General features: G+C 39.1%; 2 protein-coding genes across 7 annotated transcripts in view; both read left to right on the forward strand.

Annotated features, from left to right (window-relative positions):
• ABCC9 (ATP binding cassette subfamily C member 9) overlaps positions 1-4022 on the forward strand; it is a 119885-nt gene extending 115863 nt beyond the window's left edge. For 4 of the 6 annotated variants that reach the window (XM_037033969.1, XM_037033968.1, XM_037033971.1 and 1 more), the window contains one exon: positions 1358-4022. In XM_037033969.1, coding sequence (XP_036889864.1) covers positions 1358-1495 — 138 coding nt within the window. In that variant the 3' untranslated portion in view covers positions 1496-4022. The remainder of the gene's footprint in view (positions 1-1357) is intronic. The other 2 variants (XM_037033970.1, XM_037033973.1) reach the window with 1 other exon arrangement.
• Positions 4023-18650: 14628 nt separating this feature from the next.
• KCNJ8 (potassium inwardly rectifying channel subfamily J member 8) lies at positions 18651-26083 on the forward strand. Its single transcript, XM_037033828.1, has 4 exons — positions 18651-18736; positions 19074-19203; positions 20055-20497; positions 24398-26083. The coding sequence occupies exons 3-4, from the start codon at positions 20124-20126 to the stop codon at positions 25296-25298; spliced, it is 1275 nt and encodes a 424-aa protein (XP_036889723.1). The 5' UTR covers positions 18651-18736; positions 19074-19203; positions 20055-20123; the 3' UTR covers positions 25299-26083.
• Positions 26084-26840: the final 757 nt, after the last annotated feature.

Here is a 26840-nt window from a genome sequence, read left to right on the forward strand (position 1 = left end):
GGCAGTGCCTAGACACATGTGGCTCTTGAGCACTCCGAGTGCGGGGCGTCCAAATTGAGAAGAGTTGTAAGTGTGAAATAGTCACTGGACTTGAAAGACGTAGCGAAAGAATGTAAAAGACCTCGTTAATAATTTTTATATTGCTTACATGTTGAAATAACATTTTTAATGTATTAGGTATATTATTAAGTGAATTTTACCTGTTTACCTGTGCTTTTACAATGTGGCTCCTAGGAAATTGAAAAGTACATGTGCCTCACATTTGTAGCCCACATTACGTCTCCATGGCACAGCACTTACCTTTGCAAGAACAGTGGAAAGGCCTGCTGCACAGATTTCCCCCTCATGAACCCTAAAAATAAAAAAAATAACAGGCGCCGACATGTATAATTTGCTTGTATGTGTCAGACAAGGTGCTGCTGACATTTGTGTAGATGGATTGTCTCATTTCATTCTCACCACCTCTCCCGAGGCAGGTACTGTTACTCCCATCACTTTACAGATATGAAACTTGGGACATGCAAAAATCAAGTGTGCAACTTGATTGAGCAGCTAACAGGTGGTGAAACCAGAATATGAGCCTACTGTCACTTCAGAGCCTGCGCTCCTAAGCACAGCACAAACAGTGGCAAGTGAACAGTCCTCTAAATCGCCAGGTGCTCCACATGAAACAGTCTGGCGGCAGGTTCGGACGCATCTCACACTTTAAAATTAAGCCTGGGGCCGATGCTGGTTCTGCTGCTAACTGTCTATGGGATCTCCTGATTTTGCTTTAACTCTATAAACCCTAAAGTTTTCCCCTGTAAAATGAAGAGAGATAACACCTACATTGAAGAATGTTCCAATGATTAACAAGTATATGTGCAAAACACTTGATGTGTAGTATATGTGGTAGCTTTTGTTATAATCCATTCTAACACTGCATGTCAAAATGGACTTCCCCACATTGCCTTTCCAGAATGGACCACCTTCCAGGGTTTTTCAAATTGCGGGTTAGCCCACAGAATTAGATGACTCCACACGAGAGATAATTTTGGTCTAGACTAAGCTATAATCCATGGTTATATGATGGTTATATGAGTTATATGAGTTATTTGGTTATATGAGTCTTCTTATTTAATTATTTGACCAAATGTTTATTAGCCTAATTATACTTCTATGAAAGTGATGAAACTACTGTATTTGCTGCAACCAATTTAATACAGCCCATATAGGACCCAGCCATAGTGGCCAGTATTTTAAAAATTCACCCCAATGTAAATAAATGTCTCTGAATAATTGGTGAAATATGCGTATCCATTGCTTTGACTTGTGCCCCAAAGTTTGTAACGAATACATATTTTCTTTCCACTCACAGCATCGGGTTCACACTATTCTGACGGCAGACCTAGTTATTGTGATGAAGCGAGGAAATATTTTAGAATATGACACTCCAGAAAGCCTCTTGGCTCAGGAAGATGGAGTATTTGCTTCTTTTGTTCGTGCAGACATGTGAAGGGATGTCTTGAAATGATACACGCATTAAAAATAACACAGTCATAACCTACTCATTGGATCACCGCCCTGACCTTTGCAAAGTGCTATCTTAAACTTCTATGCATTTTACAGAGCCTGCTTGCTATGTTACAACATTGTAGAACTTTGTAATTAGTAACAATGTCATTTTACCAGTGAATACTGTATTTTCTGTGTTGACTTTTCTTCTTTCCCATTTGTATTTTGTTTTCCAAGATATTAATGGCTAATATATTCATTACTGATGTTTTTATAACAATTAAACCATTTTAGCTTTAAGGTTGTATCAAAACATGTAAGCTTCTTTAATTGTTAAATCAACAGATATGTTTTCTATAATTTTAAGTCTGATAAATATCAGGCACAGAAATTAAAATGAGTATTCAGTATTATTTTACTGCTTTTGTGAGAATATGTTTTCCTTTTTGTTGGTGTCTCTAGATGTTACTGGAAAAGAATAAAAGGACAAGTTTTCTAATCAGTTAGAAAATGAAACCTTCAAATGCATTGTCTACATTGTGAGAATATTTTCTGTATTCATTAATGTCAGTAATACTGTTATTTCCTTTAGCAGTCTCTTGTCTTTTTCATCTAAGTTGTCTCCCATTACCAGAAAGTTATCACATTTATAATAGCTCTATAAGCCAAAGCCTTAACTAGGAAGATCCTGAAAAGAATTTGAATATTTAAAAAATTATACTCAAGATTCCATCTTTCTGTCTAGTAAGGAGAGAGTTATTATCTAGAAAAGGCATCATGTGCCTTTTCTAGACTGAATTTCAAAGTAATTAGGCCCAATCCTTCAGTGGCAGGCCAGCTGAAGCCTTGTATGAGTTAATTCACAATTAGAAGTGGTTTTGATCCTGAGTCCTTAAATTTCACATAACTCAAGATTTAGGAGTGTGGGCCTTACGTGCACAGCACATGTATATAAATGTCTACAAGAATGCACTGCATTTAGACATTGATGCCTGATTATATGACACATGCTCCTTTTCTAATGTAACATGTAGGCAAAACATGTAGCAAAAATGTTTTATCATTGTAACGTGTATATTAAGACTGCATCAAAAATTGATGGGATATTCATATTATGTTTCCTTAATGTAAATTAATACACTCGAAAATACTGAAAGTTACCTTCGCTGTCATGCTAGTGCCCAAAGCTTTCTGCTACAATTCTGTGCCCACCTAGTATATCACTGATTTTCATACGAGGATCTGTATGCACTGTAAAATTTTGAAGAATTACATGATCAATGGAAAAAGAGAATTTATGCTCCCTTCCTTTAATTCTTATGTTCAGTTCATTGTATTGTATATCCACTTTTGGAAAATCTGTGATACTTGTCTCTCCAGAGTATATGACTGGGCATTCACCTGAATTCGGAGTCCTCATATTTACCTAAAATAAGTTCCACGAGGGTGAACAAAAGGGTCCTATGTCATTTAGCTTAAAGTGTCACCACTTATTGATATATATGCAACTTCATTTGGGGAAAAGGCTTATTGTTTCCCCAAAGGTAAGCAGGACAAAATCAGTAACTATTATTTTGATCTTGAAAATACTTTATAAAATTTCCACCAATCTTCTTACAGTATTTCTGGCATGCAATGTTTTGTAAGGCTGAATTCACATGAAGCTTGTTACCAAGGTATAAGTCATTCTCACAGAGAAATGGGGATTGAATTGAGCCAATGAAATAATCCCTCCTAATATTTGTGAATCATATTGCCACACAAGCAATGCCAGCGGGAGCGTGTCTACTTACACCAAACTGAGAGTCGTGTCTATCATTCTTTCACCCTACTGGTTGCTGGTTGCCTTATAACTTTTAATCACCTAAATTGAGTAATTGTTTGTTTACAAAACGAAACTGAATAAAGTCAGGGATGATTTATTTAAAACTGTTTAATCATTTACTATGTCCTATGTATGATTTATTGCACACCAAAATAACTCATCTCGAATTAACTTTTTAATAAATAGGTATGTATCAGCAAAAGACCAGCCTCAACCAAATCAAATTTTATTCACAAGTTTTACATTTAATTAGCCAAATCAATTTTGTAGATTGTAAATCCTTAATTTTTGGTGAAAGCAGTAAATGCATAAAGCTTTATATGAAAATAACAAGGTTACTGATATCAGTGAAAGAGAAGTCCTCTCTTAAAGAGTTGTATGTCCTCTATTTTTATGCTACTAATCATGACCCTTTTAAAACTCAACTTAGGTCTAGATGAGGTACCAGAGGACCCTTCTGAGTAACTCATACTTGAGATTGGGGACCAAATAACATTTGTCTTTGTGCCCTTAGCACATAACACAAGTACCTAGCACACAGTAACTTCTACTAGATATAGGTCATTGATCCATTAATTATTTTCACAACTAGCCATGTCCCTAGAACTGTGGATTATTCTCTTCACTTTCTGTGTGGTGTCATCCTGCTGTGAAAATACATTGGCTTTATATTATATAGTAAATTACTCTTTTATTTGCTTGATTAAAGAGGGTGATTATTCTCTCACTTATAACACCATAGGTTATCAACCAGGGCTGATCATAGACAAATCAATAGCAGTTGCTGAGACAGTTTTGTTTCACATTTGCCTCAATCAATCATTAACTTCATTAATTATATATAGGCTCCACAGAGCTTTCCATTAAGTGGAACAGCTATATCTAAATTTCAACATTTGTAATTAAATAGCTGGATGTCTGGACTTTTCCCTAAGGTTTCTTGATCAATTCTGTGGTCATCTTCCAATCTATTTAACTTATTTTGTGCTACATTCTTGAAGTTCTGTGATTTCTAGAACTATGATAATTTCTTTATTGACCCATTATCCAAAGTTAAATGCCATCTGCTAGTCTTAGCCTCCTAGCGTAACAAACAGTAGCCAAGAGGATGTACTCTCTCTCTTAGATTTAATTTTTTCTTTGTAGCTACACATCATTTACAGCAGGTCTTCTCAAGCATGAGTAAGAGTCACCTGTCTCAAACTGCAGTGAACAGTCGGTATCTACATTTCCAGCAAGTGCCTCCAGGTGAGTTTCATAGCCAAGTTTAGGAATCACTGATCTGTCTAAGTTACCACCCTGGCTTCTCTTTATTATGCATGACGTGGAGCCATAAATTACTGAAGGTGATGTTCAAATACTTCCTACTTCCCTGAGGTCACCTCACCTGGTATCGCTAAAACAGGCCTCTGGGTATCATTGAATAAACTGCCTTAGTTCCAGTGTAAAGGAAATGTAGCAAATGAACTGAATGTTAGCTGAGAAAATAACAACAGGGGCTCTGAATGCTATTTTGTTTTGTGGTTTAATCACATCACAGAAATAATGTGATCTAGGGGAAACATTTACACAAAGATGCAAAGCTTCCCCCCCACCCACATTTGAATTAGCAATTGAGTCATTGGCACATTATCCTGCTGAATTTGAATTTATCTTTCCAAATGTTCACAGTGCATAAACCTGACTGGTTTGGGTAGGTTGCACACTGGTGTTTCACAATACGGAAAGAAGGTAAATTATTTGTGGCGATTAGCCTACTTTCCACCTTCAGATTTTTTCTGCAGGTATTATCATCATTGAAATATTCATTCCACACATCTGCTATTTAGGATTTAAATTATTTCCTTTTATATGGACAGTAGCAAATTTCCCTTAGCTATTCTCACAATGGTTACCAGTGCCCTCTTTCTAGACTGAGAATGATCAAGGGACCTATAGTTGACGAAGTTAATCAGCTGTGAGAACAAAGCTCTCTGTGACTTAAGTGCCACCAAGCATCATAGACCACCTCCTATTACACACCACATTTTAATGACAGAGCTCTGTCTCCAGACTATTACTTTTATGACAATCTTACCACTGCATAGAAAACTTGCTTATACACAGCAACAATGCAACACTGCTTACTGCTGATTTATTCCCATTTTTGTATTGGAAAGGACTACAGCATGCACTAATTGTGCAGAAGGTCAGCTATGATTAAGTGAAAGACCATCAACCTCTAACAACATCAGAGCCGAGTGGATTTAGCCCAGCTCTTCCAGGTCGTCTGCTCTTTGGCTCACAGTCGCCGGGGCTTTGTTCCAACACTTGTTAAGAGTCATTTTTTTTTAATTCTTAATTTGTTTGTTTCAGATACCCAAACATTTCATCAATGCTTTAAATGATAAACAGAATCCTCAACTGTCGGAATCTGTCACAGGGTACAGCTAACCCTTTTTCACAGATTGCAATGTGTCCTCCAACCGATCAGTATGTGTGTGCGGGCCCCCAAAACACACACATGTGTGTACACATTCACGTTTTGCTTGCTGTTTTAAAGAAGAGTATAGTGTTAGGAATTTTCATATCCCATATTAATACAATGCACAGAAACATCAAATATAGGAGCTTAGGATGGATAGCAAAAAGAGGAAGACCCTTACAATTACAAAAATTTGTAAGTGGGTCTTCTAGACCTACTGGAATTTCAGTTCTAGGTAAATCAGAAATGTATTTCCAGTGATATGAAGTCCAACCCAGTTTTTTTGTTAATTTTTAAGATAGCAATGGCAACTCATTGCTGGGTTACGGTGAGGAGCCTCTTTTTAGTTCAACAAGGGAATGATGATGGTTGGCTGTCTCGTGAAAGGTAATGAACTGGGCACCAATGAAATGTGGCCGATACCCAACTAAGGGCTGCTGCATGCAAATAAACTTTGGTTTTTCATCTTAACTCACAATTTGTTGCAAGTCTGCTATGTGCTCACCTGTGAGTAATAAAGTGTGATTCAAGGAGATTGTCAGGGTAGTGCAAAACTTGAAGTACATTAAAAGAATATAAAAATTTGAAACAATTATCTTTATTGTAGTTATTTTTACAAGGAAGGAAACCGAGGTTAGGATTTAAATGAATTACCCCCAGTTCAGTGATTTAAAGTCCTTCTGACTCCAGAAACGTCACTTTATACACCAGGGGAAGGGAGCGGAGGGATGGGGTTGGTACTGAGAGGGCGTATCTGCACTGGAGTCTAGAAAAGGTGTAATTAGCACGTCTCAGGAAAAGTGAGGACTAAACTGGGCCCAGGGACGTGTCTAGGGACAATCTGCTTCCTCAAGTTCATCTCTGCCTCGGGCTTCTCGGCTTTCTTCTGTCCTCTGTGCCGTTCTCTCCTTCTGTCCACTACTTTCCCATCTTGCATGCAGCCTTCATGGACCACTCCAACCTCAGATGAACTCTAATGCCTGGGCCCACATCTGTCTCCACTTCTCGGATTGTCTATTTCAAAGTAACAAGCAAGGATACTTTGCTTGATTTTTCCTCCTCATTTTTTTTTTGTCTTATGCATGAGGGGACACATTTGCAATACTTCACTTTCAGTCAGGGGTCGACCTCTGGCCCTAAAAGCTGTGGCCAGACAGTGTGTACCAATTGGAAGTATTGTCTTATACTGAGGAAAATTTAACACACTCTGAAGAGCGACACGAAAACAAGAACACAAACCCAAAGGACAACTAGTAGTTCCAGAAGAAGAGTGATGGGACTGGGCTGGCTCCTGTTTATTTCCCTTAAGCAGGAAAGATCGGAGGGGGGTGGGCCGTCCTCAAATGGCATGAGCACTAAATTGGTCTGGTTGACTAAACCCCTTGGACATTCTTCACGTGTTCTCACATGCTACCTTTGCTCCAGAGAGAGAGACAGTCCAAAGAAGGATGTAAAAAACACGGCAAAATCTCCTGCCATATGTAATTATTTCCAAATTTTGACTTTTTAAGTCCAAGTTTTGTTTCCCCGTGGGAATGACTGCAGAACACACAGCCTGTGAAACACTTTCTTGCAAACTCCCACTCAAAACAAGCAGTAACACCCACCAGAATCGCACCCTCCCACCCATTTTAGGATCCCCGACACACGTGACAATTACAAGCATACTTGAGGTAGAGGCACCAATTTCTCCCAGTGACCTATCACTCCCAGACATTTACAAGTGCCAAGCAGTTGCTCAGACACTGAATTTGTCGTTGCCTTGACAAACTGGAAAAAAGTTCTCAAAAGAAATTGACTGGGGGTGACAAGTTTCACCTGAAAATAAGAGCTTTTCTTCTCTGTTCCCACTTGACAATTTCTAGCATATATTAAGTGTAGCAAAACATTATATTGAAAACACAAGACATCAAGGCTTTTGGCCAGAAATGTAGGAAAAATTTAGCAAGGATAATATTTCATGGCAAATTCTTGGCTTAAGCAATATTTTAATAAAGCTTACCTACATGTGCCAATAAGGCAGAGAGATGACATAATAATTTATGATTTAAATATCATAGCATCTCTGTAATGTCTGGTGCCATCTTATAGCCAACAACATGAGGGTGAAAAAAACCCTCTGGGGAACAGAAGAAAGGAGCAATGTGAAATCAATTCAGATATTAGGAGAATGCATATTGCAGAAATCGTCTCTAAAAATGTGATGAAAGGATAACAATAGCTAATATATATTGACCAGACATGATATGAGCCTTAGAGGTATAATCCCGTTTAATCTTAACAAAATTCTATGAGGTAAGCATTATTACCCCCCTTTTTATCATTGATGTTCAGAGTCTAACTTGCCCAAATTTTAGTAGAATTGAGTTGCAAACGCTTGTAGCCATGTGCTATAGTAGATGGAATGATAAGCTAGTGAGTCAATTAACTCCTCTGGGGAATGAATGACTTACATGGTATTTGATATACAAGGTCTGTCCAGAATGTACCCAGCCACGCACTACCACATATAGAGACATTGATCGAAGAAGACACAAGATGCAAGAAACATTGGGCATAGGACAATGACACTAATTGCCTTCAAAGTAGGCACCTCGGGCCTCCACATAGTTCTCCCAATTGCCACCAGCTGCCCTATCTTATTTTCCTGAATCTCACTGATGGTCTGAAATCTCTTCCCTTTAAAAAGTGACTTCAGGTATGGGAAATGCCAAAAGTTTCAGGGCACTAAATCTGGGCTGTAGACTGGCTGAGTCACCTGGGTGATTTGATGTTTTGCAAAAAAACTCTGAAGGAGACGTAATGCATGAGTGGGTACATTGTTATGATGAAGCCACCAATCACCAGCGCCTGTAGCTGTGGCCTTCTGAATCACCAGAATAGTTTCTGCAGAGGAATGTTCAAACTTAGTGCAATTTTGGTGCAGATTTCATTGCTGTTGTTCAGTCATTTGTAATGGGATGGCCACACAGTGCTCATGTTCACTCAATAGCATCTACCATCCCCACTGACTAGTACAATGAAGTTGTCAGTTTTCATGCATGTTCATTCCAGTCCACTCTCCTTGGCTCCCAGGTTACACTGATGTAGCATAAACCATTCTCATTCTATTAATAATGGTTGGACTTTTTCTGGACAGACCTCATATAACAATAGTTACTTGAGTGTCAGAACGCAGAAAACACTAATTAATTTGAAAGATGCTGTTGGAATAGAGCTCTACAGATACCCTGGACTGCCAGAAAAACAAAACACTGGGTTTGAGAGTACTTTAAAACTGAAATGTCACCAGAAGCAAAAATGGCAAAAGTGAAGCTGAAGCTATCCTACTTTAGGCTCATCACGAGAAGGCAGGTTTCTTTGGAAAATACAATAATTATGGGAAAAACAGAAGGCACCAGGAAAAGGGGAAGACTACGAGATGATTGACTTCATAAAAGAAGACAGGCATGAGTCTACAGAAGCTGAGTGGCCATTGAGGACAGGACATGGTGGACATCACACATTCATGGTGTTGCTAGGTACGGGAGCCAACTCAGCAGCATGGGACACACACATGTGAGTCTATGTAGAATATGCTGAAAAAGGAACTGGACAGCAATTAGATCTCAGTTCCAGCCTTGGTTCTGTTATATATTGCATACAAAGCCTTAGATTTATTATTTAGTCTGAGTTTCAATGTCCTCATTTACAAAGTGGACAAAACACATGGTAACAATAATCTGACTGGCCTCACTGATTTATGTAAATCTCAAATTAAATGATGGTGAAAAGGTTTTATGATGAAACACATTCTGAAATAAATATTACTATTTTTAATTTTCTATATGTACCACATATTAATAGTATTATGTATAAAGCACAAAATAAGCCATTTTTCTCTTAAAATATTTTTGATATGATTCCAACTTTACAATGGGGAAGTTGTATATTCAAGCTGAGATATCATATAAAATCATTCCAGACTATAAATATCCCTGGGGTTCTGGAAAGGGCAAATGCAAAATCAGTCAGTTTATTTGGGTTCAACCCACCTCTCCTGGGGAGGAAAGAAACTTAGATGAACTTGCATTCAAATTAAAACCACGTGAAAAAATGAAACACCATAATTAGAATCAAGAGACACAACAAAGAAGAACATTAGCACAAGAACTAGACATAATAAAACAACATAAGAGATTTTAAAATATGTGTTTGTTACCAAGCATGGGAAGCTGTGCTAGCCTCGTTCTTTACCAGGAATGCAAATAAAATAACTACCTACCCACTAAAATGACAAAAACTACAGAGGCTGACAATGCCAAGTGCTGGTAAAGTTGCAACCCTCAAACACTGCTGACGGCATTGTACGTGGCCCGCCAGCATGAGAAACTGGCAGTTCCTACTAATGCAATGCGTCTGCCTCTTCCAGGACTCAATGGTTCCATTCCTAGGCGTGCATCCAAGAGAAATGAATGCTTATGCCCACAAACACTTGTTCAGAATAGTTTCATAGCAGCTTAATTCATTATAGTTAAAAAAAAGAGCCCCTTCCAAATACCCATCAATAAGAGCATGGGTAAATAAATGATGGTTCCTTCACACAGTAAAATTCTATTACTGGAATCTAGAATAACCTGAGCAAATCTAATAGATATCGTGTTGAGGGAATGAAGGCAAACACTACAGAGTACCCATGGTCTGATTCCACGTGTACAAAGCTCAGTCACGAGCAAACAAATGGATAGTGAAATGTCATAATAAAGTTAGCTCTGGTAAGGAGCCGTTTGATCTGGAAAGAACCAGAAGGAAATATTGTAGGGTATAGATGTGTTTTCTATTTTGATCTGTGATTTGTGTGGTAATTATGTAATTGCATATCCAGGTTTTTTAAAGGTGGGAAAAGCGTGAATTAATTTAAAATCATCAAATAGAACTTCTAGAAAGTAAAGAAGTTACTAAAATTAAAATGAAAAATTCAACAGACAGATTAAACAGCAATTAAGCTTAGATGATGAGGGAATTCTTTCCATCAGAAACATTTTCTGTCAGAAGAGCTGACAGAAAATATGAAGAACTATCAGAAATAAAATAAGGAGGGTAGTATTGGAAAGTCTGAAATAGGGATCCCAGAGGGGAAAAACAGAATGGAGAGGAGTCAAAGAGCCAAGAACTATTCCTAAAAAGTTTCAGACTCAGATGATTTCAAAATTATTGCATTTTCAAGGAGTAAGCTAACCCATATTCTGTTTCAAACATTCCAATTTATGGAAAAAAATTATGCATCAATTCCTTTTGCAAAGACTCATAATGCAGAGATAATGCAGAACAAATAATACAGACTGATCTCACGTATAAACACTTATGCACAAATCCTAAATAAATATGAGCAAAAGCAGTCTGGCATTATATGAAGACAATAATTCACCATGACCAAACGGAGTTCATCTCAGGAATGTAACAATAAATTCAACATTTTTTGAAGATATAGTGACTTCATTCATCACATCAAATTGGCTAAAGAAGAAGAAAAAAGATCATTTTGGTATATGCTAAAAAGGCATTTTATCTAATTCATCACCCATCATTGATTTTTAAAAACATGGAAAAATAGAAAAAGCATACTTCCTTGATACAGTAACTATGTAAATTATATATTTGGGAAGCATTTTCTCAAAATCACTAAGAAGAAAATCATGCTTGTTATTGACAATTCATCCAAAAGTACTAACAAATACAGATTAAGAAAAATTGTAAATAATAAATTAATTAAATACTAGTTAAAGAAGTTGTGACAGTTATAACTGTTTTAGAAAACATTATGTTCTAAGAGTCATTGGCCTGTGGTAAAATCTTTACATACTCACCTCGCTTGATCTATACAGCTCTGAGAGTTTGCCCTCATTGTACAGATCTGGATACGAGGCTCAGAGTGAAGGATACTGTTCAAAGCCACCAACCATGTGATGTCAGAAACGGTCACTGACTCCACATCTTTCTGATGCTAAAGCTCCGTGAACTTGAACAAAAGCTTGTATCTTCCATGCACCTCATTTTTTTAAAAAAAAAAGATAATTAGTGGGTACAAAATAGACAGGGGGAGGTTAAGAACAGTATAGGAAATGGAGAAGCCAAAGAACTTATATATACGACCCATGGACATGAACAAAGGTGGGGGGAAATGCTGAAAGGAGGGGGGTCCAGGGCAGAGAGGAATAAAGGAGAGAAAAAATGGGACAACTGCAATAGCATAATCAATAAAATCTACTTAAAAAACAAAAAATAAAAAAGATGAACTCAAATACTCAAATTTCGTAGGTTTACAGAGGGGAGATCATTACCTCATTTATTCTAACAATGAGGTAAATTGGCATTTTAAATTATCAACAAATATTGAAATATTTAAAATTCCAGTATGAACTTGTTTCAAAATATGACCTTATGAAAGATTTTCTGGCACAGTTAGTTTTTACCTAAAGGAAAATCCAGGTCATTTTGCAGCCAAAAAAAAAGAAAAAAAGAAAAAGCAAAGAAGTCCTGGGGAGCGATCCTGGGGGCCAATGAGTCTAAATATCACTTTGAAACTTCTAACCTCTGTAATCCCTTCTGCAGCTGGCATTTTTGAAAGGTGGCAATAAGGAGTCATCCTACAGAGCGTTCTGGAAAATGTCAAGTTTCTCTTTCCAAGCACTGCATGAGTCACTGATTTTTCACAACATAGTGACGTGAAAGCTTAGCAGTAGATTAGGGTGTTCTTGGGAACTGCTCTTTCCCAGGGAGCTTCAGGAACGCCTGTGAAGAGTTCCTATAGCAAGACAGCCCCCAGGCTCATGAGAACTTGCCTTTCTTTGGCACAGGAACATCCAGGCACAATGTCAAGGCCTGGAAAAATGAGCAATGACAGCATTCCTCTCTTTTCTTGGAAAAGACCCTATCAGCTTTATTTAGTACTAGCATTTTATACCTTCCCAGCAGAAAATGTTTAGGACAGGTACTCTCCACTTGACTGAAGGAACCATTTTTCTCTTGAAGAGACAATTAGAGTAAAACAGACGTGTTGATTTCCTGGGCCCTTATTTTTATGACCAGTGTCTTGACTGGCTCCCATGTAGCCCCAGGGTATTGGTTAAATTTCAGAGTTGAGGAGATACCTGTATGGGTATTGGTCAGCACTCTGAAGGTTGGTCGGGTATCAGAAAGAACACTCACATCTATAAATTATATTATGTTTTCTTTTCTCAGTCTTAGATTAGGAAAGATATTTACATAATAAAGGAGGATAAATCTATAGCTCCCTCCCTTCCCACCTCCACCCCAGCTTTGAGATCTTTTCAACCATCACCAAGCCAAAACCAGCCCTAATGTGAGAATAAGAACTGACATCTTTTTTTAATCTCCACCCAAGGATTGTTTATTGATTTGAGAGAGAAAGGGATGGAGAGAAAAAAACAGACAGACAGGAAATACTGATTGCTTACCTCCTTTAGATGCCCCAACCAGGAATTTGACCTGCAGCCTAGGTGTGTGCCCTGACTGGGGTTAGAACTGCAACACTTTTGGTGCATGCCACGCTGCTCCAACCAACTGAGCCGCCCTGCCAGGGAAGACCTGGCGTTTTTTAAGTATTTAGCACAGACCAGTCTCTATCCTAAGCACTGTGTGCATTGTGTCTTCGTGTCCTCGTAACAATGATGTATGAGCTTCTCATACCTGAGCAGGAGAGAGAAACTCCAGGGAGAACTTTTAAACGTGCGTCATTTTCTTAGAAGTGTTTCTTCCTTGTTGTTAAAGATATTTTAATTTGAGGGCCAAAGATTTTGTACGTTATTTTATTCTTGCTCAATAAAAGTCTGGGGGGCAGCTGGACCATAGATTAACAATCATTCCTTTGAGGTACTTTTCAGTGAGAAAAGCACGGGATTTGGGATCAGACGCTTTGAGTTGGTCGTAACTTTCCACTTACATGCTCTTTGATTTTAGGCAAGTCATCTAACTATACTGTAATTGACTCGTGTAAAACAAAGAAAATAACATAACGTACAGCTGCCTCGAAGATTAGGTCGATGTTTTTCACGGCCAGGCTCTCGAACTTCATTCACTGGGTACACGTGAATACACTTCCCACTTTCCTGATCTCCTCTCCTGATTTTCCTCCCCTTCAGCTGACATATTGCATTGTGACTGTTCCTCCAATGCACCAAGCTATTTCCTGCCTCCAAGCCCTGTTGCTTGCTCTGGGGCTGCCTGAGGCATTCTTTCCTCAGGTCATCATCTGGCTAATCGTTTCCCAAAATGTCACCTTTCGAAAGAGGTCTTTGCTTAACTCTATGTAAGATTGCTGGTCTCTGGCCCCAGTTACTCTCAATCCTTATCCTGACTTACTCTCTTTGTAAATCTTGGCACCATTGATAATTATAGGACATATTAATTGTCTACTTGTTTGCTAATGGCTTCCTCCCCAAGAATGCACTGGAGCTGGGAATTTGTTTTGTTCATCCAGGTGTGTATCGAAAGGTCATGATTGTTATGAAAGTCCCCTTCCTGACTTGCTGATTCGCACCTGTGAACAGGCATAATATTAGGTAATTGAGCATATAAGCTGGATGAAGGTCTTTTTCTTGAATGGTTCTGATGTATTTCATTAAAAAAATGGGGTGACCTAATTTAAAGAAGAGTGAGGCTTTTCATGCATATAAATGGATATATACCTCAAAAAGATGTGTTCTCTGAACTCATTGGAGCAGATAAGTACAAAGAGTTATATTGTCATTCCCATTTCATGATAACTCCAAAAAAGTGAGTTTATAACATGCTGTTTTGATTACTAGTTTATGTAACAGTTTTATTAAGCTGATTCCAAAGCAGTATGTTCCAATATGTGGTTTATATGAGGACACTAATAAAGCAGCATACCAAGCAGATAGACCAGACTTTATCTGGGCCGCTACCATAAATCGTTTCCATTGTCGTTTTGAAGACCATCCAAATTTCTTACGTCCATTATGGCTTAGGAAATCCAAGAGTTCAAAATTAACAAGTTGAGTCAAGCTCAAGTTCATCATACGCAAAGACTTCACCCTTTATCTCAAGAGTACTTTCATGGACTTTATTGATTTGTATTTGCTCTTCAGAGCAACAAACAGTTGGGTAAAGCATCAGACTAATACTTTTTCCTCTTGTTTGAGGGCCCCTGACAGACTCGATTTCTTAATGAGAATAGCAGAAACTTCTTCATCCAACAATAAAATACTCATGTGGTCTAAAAGCAACGGAACAGATATTTACTTATGAGTGGACAGATATTCTTGAATTACTTTCCAATTGCATAAATTTCTCTGGTATGCAACATAAACAGATTCCACCCAGATTCCTAAATAGTCAAGAAAATCCTAAGATTTTAAAACTTATTATAGCTCATTTCTAAACTTATTACTGGTATCCCCTAGGAGTAGTACACAAATAAGTCTATATGCTGAAAAAAACAAGTAGGAGAAGTATAAAACGGTTAAGAAAATACATATATTTCAGTGGATGACAGAAAAATAGTAATTAAATAAGTAAACCAAAAAAATAAACCTGAAGTGGTAAATGGGTTCTTAAAAGATGAGTTGATTTCCTCTACAAATTTTTCAGAGGAAAGTGTCAACGTTCACTATTTGGACCATAATATGAGAAAAGGAAGGGCCAAGTGGGGAAACACTAGAGAGCAACCAATAAAAAATACTTTTTGAGCACCTACTACTTGTCCAGAAAGACATTTGAGGGTTATAGATCTGTTTCCAGTCAGCTCAAAATCAAGTTATAAAGAGAAATATAGCCAGCAAGTGCCAAACACATTTAAGTATTGCTGACCTGGAGTGGTTTAGGGGATTTGCTCAGGAAGCAAGGAGTGGATAGTCGGAAGGGAGGGAAGCAATGAGGCAGAGAGAAGGGAGAGGTAATGACAAAGGGAATCTTTGCAGACGGAGCAGGCCGTAGGTCAGAGGTCTCCAGACTTCAGATTACCTGTATGAACTATGAGTAATGGCTGCCCCTTGAAGGAAGGAGAGATGAGAGTTAAAGCGAGAAATGCCAACTTTTGAGCACTATTTCTTCTTTCCACCATTTGACAAATATTTACTGATTAACTGTTTCTCTGAGCTAGGCACGATTCCAGATACTGGGTGTACGGTGATAACAACGAACAGTGTGTGTTCATGCAGCTCCCATCCGGGGCAGAAAAACTGGTTAAAGCAAAAATTCATACAGGGTTGATCTAAAAAATGTTAGAAAGGGAATGGAAAGAGGGGAAAAAAAAGAAAGAAACTTGTGACATTTTTACAATACACATTCATGCAGTTTTCTATATGCCTATTTGCTTTTAGGTATTCTATTGTCAAAATTTACTTTTTAATGTCTTAAATTGTCACCTTTATTATGTACATATTTTGAACTTACTTTGAATTATTTAATCAACTTAAATATTGACTAATAAAAAGTAAGGTATATTTTGTCACTTTAAAACAAGTCAAAATGACTTAAAATGGCACACTTTGAAGAATAGAGCTCATTAGACAGAATATTGAGTCCTGAGTATGCACTACAGCAAGAGAAGAGCATTTTCTTAGGGTTCAGGTATGGATTTATTTGTCTCGAATCCCACAATCGTCCTCAGCAGTTCATCCCTTCTTATTTCAGTTTTCCTACTATCTTGTCACCCCGACTACAATTGGCATACATTATTTTAGTTTCAATTGTACACCCCAGGGCTTAGACGTTATTTAACTTAAGAAGTGATTATCCTGATAAATCTCACACCCATCTGAAACCACACATAGTTATTAGAATATTATTAACTGTGCTTCCTATGTGTCACTTTACATCCCCGTGACTGTTCTGTAACTGCCAATTTGTGCTTCTTAATCCCTTCGAGTTTTTCACCCATGATGGGAATTTTTATATGTGTTTATTTGAGCCAAACTGATGTCAATGGCCAAAAAGCAAGATCTCAAATGCTTTTGTGTCTTTTCCCTCTCCCCATTATTGACTTTGTACAGCATTCCTTTTGTAGATATTTGTATATTGCCCACCGACACTGCTTATTAGCCCGGAAGCTCATCCCCTCTCTAATTAACACAGTGGTTCCCAGTGTCCCCTTCTGCCTGCCAGTTACAGAATCTTGGAGGGCTCTATTAGTAACAGCAGCCTCTGCTTCCTGATCAATCCTCCTGAAGCCGGAACGTGCTGTGTTTTCTGTATTCAGAATCTTCCTATGGTTTATCACTACCTACTGCAGACTGCCTAGGCTCCTTTATGGAGCATTTATGGTTGTCTGTGATTTTTTAAAGGTTTCCAAGGGCTTTCCAACCTCATTTTTCCATTCATTGATTCAAAAGGATTCTCTGAGCAACTCTGTAATTTGACCTGTGCACAGAGGTCTGTGATGTAAAGATAAGCAGGTCACAGCCCAGCTCTTCAGCAACCCTGTGTGTGTGTGGAGGTGAAGGGACAAGGCCATGGACAATCCGTTATGTGTCGAGAGTGGTAGTGATAGGATGCACCCAGGGAGGAGTGGATTCAGAAATACTGTTGCCTTGCTGACCTTGCTTCATCAAAGCAGGTGTAATTAGTTTGTTATTAAAACACGAATTACTCTTGTCAAGACTCCCTTTTTTTCATGATGTCCCCTCTCTTTAGAAGGTCTTTTCTCTGTTTTCTATGTACCACAAATGCATTGGATATTTCAAAGACTAAATCAGATGCCCAATAATCCACACAGGTTTTTGTAGTCTCTTTAGTCTCAATCTCTCATTTGAATTTTCATTTCTAATCACACCCTTCTTTGTATTAGAGTTCATTGCCAAAGTTTTTCTCTCTTGACTATAACTTTCTGCCTCTTCAGAACAGAAACTATGATATAAACCTAAAAAAAAACCTCTTACAAAATAGGTATTCAATGAATGTTACCTGGGCTAAAATAATAGGGCATACTTAGTACCAAACTCAGCTGTGAATAGTGCAATGAGGGGATTAACTGTACAAATTGATCCCCAAGCTTTACTTGCAGTAAAACTACAACATGATTTACTGTAAAAATTAACCACAGTAGAGAGGAGAGCTACCACTATCAGACTAGGTCCTCCAGGATTGAAGGGGTTAAACAGATTTATCCACAAGGGGGAAAATGTTCTTTTTTGTCTTCATTAAAGACTAATTTTAGGTCCTGTGATGATTAAATGAACAAGATTTTTTTTTATGCCCATACACTTTCTGCCCTGGGTCTTGGAAAATACATGAAATTTCCAAGAATTAAAGTTTCCATTAAGACAAGTGCCAAACCAGGAGGCTTGACCTGCGGAGGAAGCCATTTGTCTTCGCTGGTTCTTTTCCAAGAAGCTCTAGAAAGGTATTCACTGTGTAACCTCTCTCCTGCGCAATTGTTCCCTTTCATCATTCTGACCTTCTAGACAACACGGAGAAGCTGCGACGTTTCAGAGAGCAGCCAAGTACGGAACAGTGACTGGTGGAGTGCTACATTTTTGATAGCGGTCCCTATTTGGGTAAAATTTCTCACTGGAAGACACTTCACGTATTTTTTTTTCCTTTCTTCGACTTGGGGTTTATGTGTGCGTGTGTAATTTCCTGTGAACTAGATGATTCGGCTGGGGATGAAATAATTTGTTATGATGGTGTTCAGACCATCTTCCACCTGTATCACCCCCTTACTGGACGGAAATGTAATATTATTAAATGTGTAGGGACCCAGCTTGAAAGCCTCAGAAGATATTGTTCTTACCTCTGTATCTAGTTTTATTCGATCTTAAGTAGTCCAGTTATTTATCAAGATTGCAGGGTTTTTTGTTTTTTTTTTTTCTTTACGTCAGTGAACTTAGACTCATAAAATCCTCTCCTCTGGGCAGGGAGCCTTTTAAAGACGAGCGTGTCACGCTGGCTGCAGGGGGTCACGGCTACTGGAAGACGAGCTGGTTCTTCAGGTCCCGCCCCCCCCCGTGGCCCCTCCCTCTGGCTGGCTCCCTACCTCGCCCCGACTCGCCCCACCGCGTCCCCGGCCACCCCGCCTCGTCTCCAGACCCCACTCGGCGACCTCTCGGGCCTCTGAGGTCTGGCGTGCGTCAAAGCCCGCACTGGGAGGCTGATTTGTGGAGCATCACCCCCAAGTTCCTCTCCCCTCAGCCCCTCCTCCGCCCGCTGCAGAGGCCAAGGGAGTACAGCTGAGCAGGGGGTGGGGAAGAGCTGCACCCATCCCCCTCCACCAGCCCTTTCCGCGTTCAGATTCAATTGCACCTTTTATTATTTTACTCTTCTTCCTAGGACGCGCGGCTCCGGGATCGGTCCCTCCGGCACTCGCGATCCCGGCTCCCGCGCGCGGGGATGGGAGCGCGAGGGACCTGCCCACGGTCCGCAGGCGTTTGCCAGGAGGTGCAGCCGCTGCCCCGAGTCTGTAAGTTTCCACGCTCCTCCCGGGGAGCGAAGCGGGAGGCTGTCCGCGTCCCCGCAAACGATTTAAAGTACAAAGCGCAGCAGAGTTTTGCAGTGCTGGATGGAATTTTCGGGCCGTACTCTTTTAACTCTACCCCCAACCCGCAGGCAATTTTCCGGGTTTTCCCTGTAGCTTGTATGTTTGATGCCTTCGTTGCAAAGAAGTTTTCAATGTATAATATGAGTTCCAGTGGAAAGTATTTTTAAATGCAACTCATGCTTCTTTCAAATTTAGAATACTTCTTAACAACGTTCACGTTACATAGCCCGTCGCGTATTATTTTGTCAAATTACACTAAACGCTATTTATACTGCGCCAGAGGCAACGGCCTTTCCCTTGCCTACTTCTAAAAATAATGAAGAATTTCCCCTGTTTACTTTTTGTATTTCTCTGTCATGTAAGTACTTTAGTAGCTTGATCGCGTTATCCGGCTGGCCTTAATTTTCGTTTTAGACGCCGCCACGTGCGCGTGTGCTTGCACAGATCTACGAGCGCGGTTAATCTGGCAGAGTTATCATCGAGCCTGCTGTTTACAGGAAGCCTCCTAGTTCTGCTAGACTAAGGCTATATCCAAATATGTTCAAAATGATAAGGAGAATTGAAACAGTTCTGGTTCAGAGCAAATGAATTTCTGAGATCCCAGGACTGAAGCACAAACCACGTTCGTGTTTAGATTAGTAAAACCCTACCTTTAGCTTTGCATACCACCTCGAATGTGTAGGCAAAGCCCTAAAGGCAAGGACCGAAGAGGTGAGGAAATGGGCGGCGGGGGGGCGGGGAGGGAGTTTTTAATCATCGTTTCCCTCGTGCAGGAGGACGAGTCTCCAGAGAAGGAGAGGCAGGTCCGAGACAGGTGGTAGGCTGGCTATGGTGACAGGACGATGTTGGCCAGAAAGAGCATCATCCCGGAGGAGTATGTGCTGGCGCGCATTGCGGCGGAGAACCTGCGCAAGCCGCGCATCCGAGACCACCTCTCGAAAGCCCGCTTCATCGCCAAGAGCGGGGCCTGCAATCTGGCGCACAAGAACATCCGAGAGCAAGGCCGGTTCCTCCAGGACATCTTCACTACTTTGGTGGACCTGAAGTGGCGCCACACGCTGGTCATCTTCACCATGTCGTTCCTCTGCAGCTGGCTACTCTTCGCCATCATGTGGTGGCTGGTGGCCTTTGCCCACGGGGACATCTATGCTTACATGGAGAAAAGTGGAGTGGAGAAAAGTGGTTTGGAGTCCACTGTGTGTGTCACGAATGTCAGGTAAGACTGCAGTGGGGTGACCAAGGGTGGGAAACAACATAGAAAAAAATATTAAACTGCTCTCTTATCACTCCGTTTTGTTGAGAGTGAAATAAAGGGTTTGCTTTAGTACCTTCAGAAACAAAAAGGCAAAAAAGCTAATGTAACATTTCGAAATTCTTTTTTAATGCAGCTTTATGGATGAGGCATCGCTGAAAATGTGAAGCTTCAATCCCTTGGGTTAGCCTTGGAAATACTATTCCAGTTATTAAAAATGGTTGTGGCTTGAAGGATTCCACGGACGGCCTTACACAAAACAAACAAACAAATAAAGACATACATATACGCATTTGGTTTTCAGTAAGAAAAAGCTGCTGTCCATAGTTTCAGTGTTCACGAGTAAATATCTTTGATCAACCAAAAAATATTGTGCAAATACTAGTAGTATTTTTTCATGACTTCTCTTACCCATGGCATTTTCAGAAATAATGGGAAAACACTGGTGGAAAGGCATCCTAGATTTAAAATCCATTAAGTGAAAAAAAGAAATATAAGCCTTTCTTAATTAAATGGCTGATTGCTTGCCTTGGATTTCAAAATTAAAAGTTATGCTAAGATTCAGAACTACAAAAACTTAATTTTTAATGAAAATTAGTTTAAATTTTCCATGGAAGAGATTATGTAGAAGCCAAATCTGTGGCTTTCTTCAAAACCTTTACTAGAATATGAAGACCCTAGAAAAGAAGATACTTTTTAGATTGCCTAGCTTTTGTTTCTTTCTCTTATATTTCAAAGATAAGTACAGTGAACTTGATTGCAGTGACTCTTCTCTCATATTTTCACATGGCCTAACAGCATTTAGTTGGAGTGATTCTTAACTTTTTTGTTGGAAGATAGAAAGAGCTCATTTATATCAATTTCAAAAATGAAGCAAAAATAGTAATAATACGAGAAACTTTTCCAGGACATTTTGTGAATGATATTTCAAATTCACATAATGCATAAACCAAAGCAACTTGACCATGCACGATTCTGACAGGAAACTGCATAGAATGAGACCTGTACTGATTTTATGAGACGAACACACTTCTGGGAGAAGCAGAAACCCAGACTGTAAACTTGTCCATCCTTCCATTCCCTAAGCGTCTGCAGTGCCAGGAGGCCAAGGAGGGACTTGCGTATGTAGATGGCATGCCACGGATTTCAACTTGGGTTTTGAGTAAAGAAAACTATGTGTAGTTGATCTATTGCCCTTATCATCAAGTAGCTATTTTCTTGTCTTAAACTCATCCACAAACTTTAGTCTCAAAGAGAATAAAGGTGAAAAATGGAGTAAATCATCAGTACATCAGATGTAAAAAAGATAATGAAAACACTATGTTTAGCCATTATTTGTAAGTCAAATATCATTATATTTTTCCTAAGGAAATTTTTTGGCACTTGTATTGGTGACTCATGTTCATATTAAGATATACTTTTAATAAATATGCAGTAGACACTCATACAAAGATAAAAGAAATAAAAATTATAAACCTTGAAAATAAATGAAAGATTTTATTTATAACACAAACATATTGGCTTTTCCTATAAAAAAGAAGTCATAAGTCAATTTATTAAAGATATGTCTTCAAGAGTGATACCTTTTCAATGATTTTTAAAAGGTCTTTATGGAGTGCACTGGTTATTAAAAGCTGTTTCACTGCCAGCTATCATTTTTTGCAAGATGTGTCCCGAAGCATGGTTATTTCCCTAATGCATTCCTGCTCGTGTGAACATTGAGTTTAGTAGGAGAAATGGTGTCAAAAATACAATGAGACAGAGTTGATTTTATCAGCATAACAATTTTAGCATTTTAAAATGCCCTTTTTATCTAAAAAAATTGACATCTTTAAGGTTAAGTCTTACAGGTTTTATTTTAATGTTACGATACTACTTGTACTTTACCTTACACATACTGTTTAATCATAGCAAACCATACATAAATTTTTTTTTACTCAAAATATAGCAACAAAAATTTCTATTCTTTCCCAAAGGGGGTTTAAAGGATGACTAACAACACTTATAATTCTTTGCGCTTCCTTTCTTTGATGAGTCCATTGCCTCCCCATATCATCGTAATTGGAAGCAACTTACTGTGATGCATACTCACCAGTATGTCCAAATAACATTTCACCATTCTCGTTTTAGAATGGCTCACTTTCCCTTCCGTGTGGGATAACCCTAACGTGAGTCAGAGAATAAATCAACCTATTTCCTCTATTATTCAGCCTAACTTCCTCTGGAGGAGAACAAACAGGCAGCGAAACACTTTCATCTCTTGAGGGTGCACAGCATGACAGGTGTCCATTAAAGGCTGGGTCTTGCAGCATATAATGTTTAGAATTAAATTATTTCATAAAATAAACAGTATCATAATAAGGCCCATGAGTAGCCTCTCAAACCATTACAACCACACATTTAAAGATAGCATTAGACTGCTCCCCAAAGTGTGCATATATTATTAGAAATCGACATTGTGTCCACACCCCTCTTCTGGGTCCATTCATACCCTTTGCCATGCCCTCGGATCGTATGACATATCTTGCGTGTAGTTATAGAGAAAAGCAACTACTGTGGTTTCTATAAAAAAGGCAATTTGCACTTTCCACTTAAAAGCTAATCAAAATAATGCTTGCTCCCTCCTCATGGTGTCCCACCAAAGCGCAGGGTATACTCAGTATTTAAGTGTTTAAACATTTTGCTTACTCTTTGTGTGCGGCAGTAATAGATCAATCATATTTGAACAGGTGGTCTACATATGGCTCATCTTCTATAAAGTTAGAGAAGTTTGAAATTGGAGTTGGGGGAAAACACAGGGCTAATGTTGTTTCTATTAAGAAGCCATTGGCCACAAAGGATATGTGGCTAAGTGAATAAATTAGTGACAAGAATAATCAAATCCAGTGATTCTCAATGAGGGGGATAAACCAGATTCATCTGAGAGCTTGTCAAAAGTCTTACCTAGGTCCACCTTGAACCTACCAAATCAGTGTTTATTTAATTCACAGAGCTATGGAAGAAATAATGCAATTTGCAAAAGCTTCCCAGAACAATCCTGACACTTGCTGGCTTTGTCCCTTTGCCCCTCTCAGAGCCCTAGGCCAGAATTGAGAGCATTCAAGTTCTAATTAATTATATGACCTTGATCCAGTCGTTCACTCATCTCTGCTTCAAATTCTTTCTTTAATAGCTTCAGCAGTATCTAGATCACTTACAGAACAAACTAAGATAATCAGTAAGAAAACATTTATTCCTTCCAAGTGGCAAAACATTCTTTTTTATTAAAATACTAGTGTTTCGTACTATTTTTACCACTGTGCTTTCTGTATCTGAGGAATGCAATAAGTGTTAGCTAATGAATATGAGTTGAAGGTTGTGCATAATAAGGACACTCATTATTTAGTACCTTTCACATGACTTAAGTCATTTAAACACAGAGATGCAATAAGTAATAAACATCTACCTGGTAGAAATGTTCATGCACTATGCCTTTGTAAAAGTAAATTATTTCACAAAGTAAAATAGGCTACAAACATAAATATGTACATTTACTATTTTAAAGTGTCACACAAACAGGCCCATTATTACATGACCTAGAAAATGTTACTGGTGTTGTACTTTAGAAGTCTGGAGGTAGATGCATGCAGGAAAGAGACAGAACACAAGAGCTTGTGTTTAGAACTGGGCATTTAACCAGATGGCTAGTCTTTGGAAAGGCATGCAATAGCCTTTGGCTAAAGAAAATGGCCAAACTCAGTTGGGATGTTTCACCCTAGAAAAAAAAATAATGCGCTTGATATTGAAAGAAAATTAGTTTGGCATGTTATTTCATCATTCGAAATTTGATCTGATGGTATTGTTTTCTGATATTATCCCTTACAGGTCTTTTACCTCTGCTTTTCTCTTCTCCATTGAGGTTCAAGTGACAATTGGATTTGGAGGGAGAATGATGACGGAGGAATGCCCTCTGGCCATCACAGTTCTGATTCTCCAGAACATCGTGGGTTTGATCATCAATGCCGTCATGTTGGGCTGCATTTTCATGAAGACAGCCCAGGCTCACAGAAGGGCAGAAACTTTGATTTTCAGTCGCCACGCTGTCATCGCAGTCCGGAACGGCAAGCTGTGCTTCATGTTCCGCGTGGGGGACCTGAGGAAGAGCATGATCATTAGCGCCTCGGTGCGCATCCAGGTGGTCAAGAAAACTACTACCCCTGAAGGGGAGGTAGTGCCTATTCACCAGCTGGACATTCCCGTCGATAACCCAATTGAGAGCAACAACATTTTTCTAGTGGCCCCTTTGATCATCTGCCACGTGATTGACAAGCGCAGCCCCTTGTATGATATCTCAGCTACTGACCTTGCCAACCAAGATCTGGAGGTCATCGTGATTCTGGAAGGAGTGGTGGAAACCACTGGCATTACCACACAAGCGAGAACCTCCTACATCGCTGAGGAGATCCAGTGGGGCCATCGCTTTGTGTCTATTGTAACAGAGGAGGAAGGAGTGTATTCTGTGGATTACTCCAAATTTGGCAACACTGTTAAAGTAGCAGCCCCGAGGTGCAGTGCCCGGGAGCTGGATGAGAAGCCTTCCATCCTTATTCAGACCCTCCAGAAGAGTGAACTGTCCCATCAGAATTCTCTGAGGAAGCGCAATTCCATGAGAAGAAATAATTCCATGAGGAGGAACAACTCTATCCGAAGGAACAACTCGTCCCTCATGGTGCCAAAGGTGCAGTTTATGACTCCAGAAGGAAGTCAGAACACATCAGAATCATGACAGCAAGGCAGCCCCAAGAAAGTCTTTGTATCAGCTGTCGATGCTTTACACGAGACATGATTAGACTGTACCCGAGCTGGAACCCAGTGATTTGTCCTTCTACATCTTAATGCACTAAGTGTTATTCGTATCAAACAACAGCACCTTCCTTACAAATAAACCAGTAACGCACCAGGCAGAGGGCTCATGGCTGACACTTGTTTCATACGTGCAATATTGGCAGTGATAAGTTTGTTGTGTATAGAAAATAGTAAGCTCTTCTTTCTCTCCATTTGAAATGGTTACATTAATAGTAATGGACCTTGAATACAACAGACAGTTAAGGAATGATTCTGTTTGAAATGTTTAGTGGATGAAACCACAGATCAATGTTTCCATTGTTCACTCTGGAAATACAAACAGAGTAGGAGGGGAGGAAACCAAAATTGTATTACCATGTTTTGTATATCAGCTAGTAGGTTGCCTTTTCCTTTTCCATGATATTACATCTGGTAAAAAGCAGCAGGCAAGCAGTGCTGAGGTCTCCCTGCCTCTGGGCAGTTCTGTTCTTTCGTTCTTTCACGTGGTCCTTCCCTATGACCTCCAGAGGTTTCCTGCCCCCCCCTCAGGGCAGCCTGCTGGCAGAATTGAGAGGAGAGCATAGGAGAAAAACTAAACCATTCCTGTCTCATTTTAGGGCTGGATTCCCAACAAGAGTTATTTCCTTTATCTTCTCACTTCTCCTTAAGAGCCCCCACAGGGAAATACTGCATTAGTATTTTATTAAAATATTTTCTTTGTATTCACTGTGATTCTGTGATTCCTCTTTTACAAGATTGTTCCTGGTTAAATCTCAAGGAAAAAACTCCAACATTTCTAGAGGCAAAACAGATACCATATAGTGGTAACATCTCTGAGATTCTCTCTTTCTCTCTGTGAAGGTTCCTCACTTTGAGATTTGTCATTCCAAGAAAACTACACTTTTTGTTCAATTTTGATTTCATTTCAAGTTTTAAAATGTTTCTAGGTTTTTCTGTCTGAGCCTGATGTGTCATAGAAATCCTAACTTTTTTTCTTTGATTCTCCCACCTTAATACTTTACCTCCTTCCCAATAATATCTGCATTCAGGCCTGGAATGTATAGATTTAGCGTTACCTCAATTGTCAAAGTGAGGTTTTCCATCAAACCTGGATTTTATCATCCTTAGCTCCTGAGTCTTCAAGGGAGGGATAAGGTCACAGAGAAAAGTACTAGGCTTTTAAACTATTGGTTTATTCTTTATTCTTATTTTTCACATGCGTAAACATCAGAAAGCTGAGCAGTAGCTTTTTATACAATTTTTTTATTTTGTATTTCTTTACTTCATTCATGAACATTGAAATGGGGGGGGGCGGTAATCTTACACATTCAATCCTATCTTAAAGAAAAGGTTTGAACTTCTAACCTGAGGGATGGAAATTATCAGGTTACTGAGTTCATCATTTTTGAAGACTTCTAACGGCTCCTTGAAACTTCATAAATCAAAAAGGTACCTGAAGCTCCACTTGGATACTTAATATGCA

This window comes from Sturnira hondurensis, unplaced genomic scaffold, assembly GCF_014824575.4.
Source record: "Sturnira hondurensis isolate 20B ecotype Veracruz unplaced genomic scaffold, ASM1482457v3 Scaffold0021795, whole genome shotgun sequence".
NCBI lineage: Eukaryota > Metazoa > Chordata > Mammalia > Chiroptera > Phyllostomidae > Sturnira > Sturnira hondurensis.

What these genes read in the sequence shown, in the direction of transcription:
- KCNJ8 (XM_037033828.1), top strand. Translation starts at nt 20,124, where the DNA reads ATGTTGGCCAGAAAGAGCATCATCCCGGAGGAGTATGTGCTGGCGCGC. An exon ending in GTGTGTGTCACGAATGTCAG is followed by an intron (nt 20,498 to 24,397) that starts GTAAGACTGCAG and finishes TATCCCTTACAG; the next exon opens with GTCTTTTACCTCTGCTTTTC.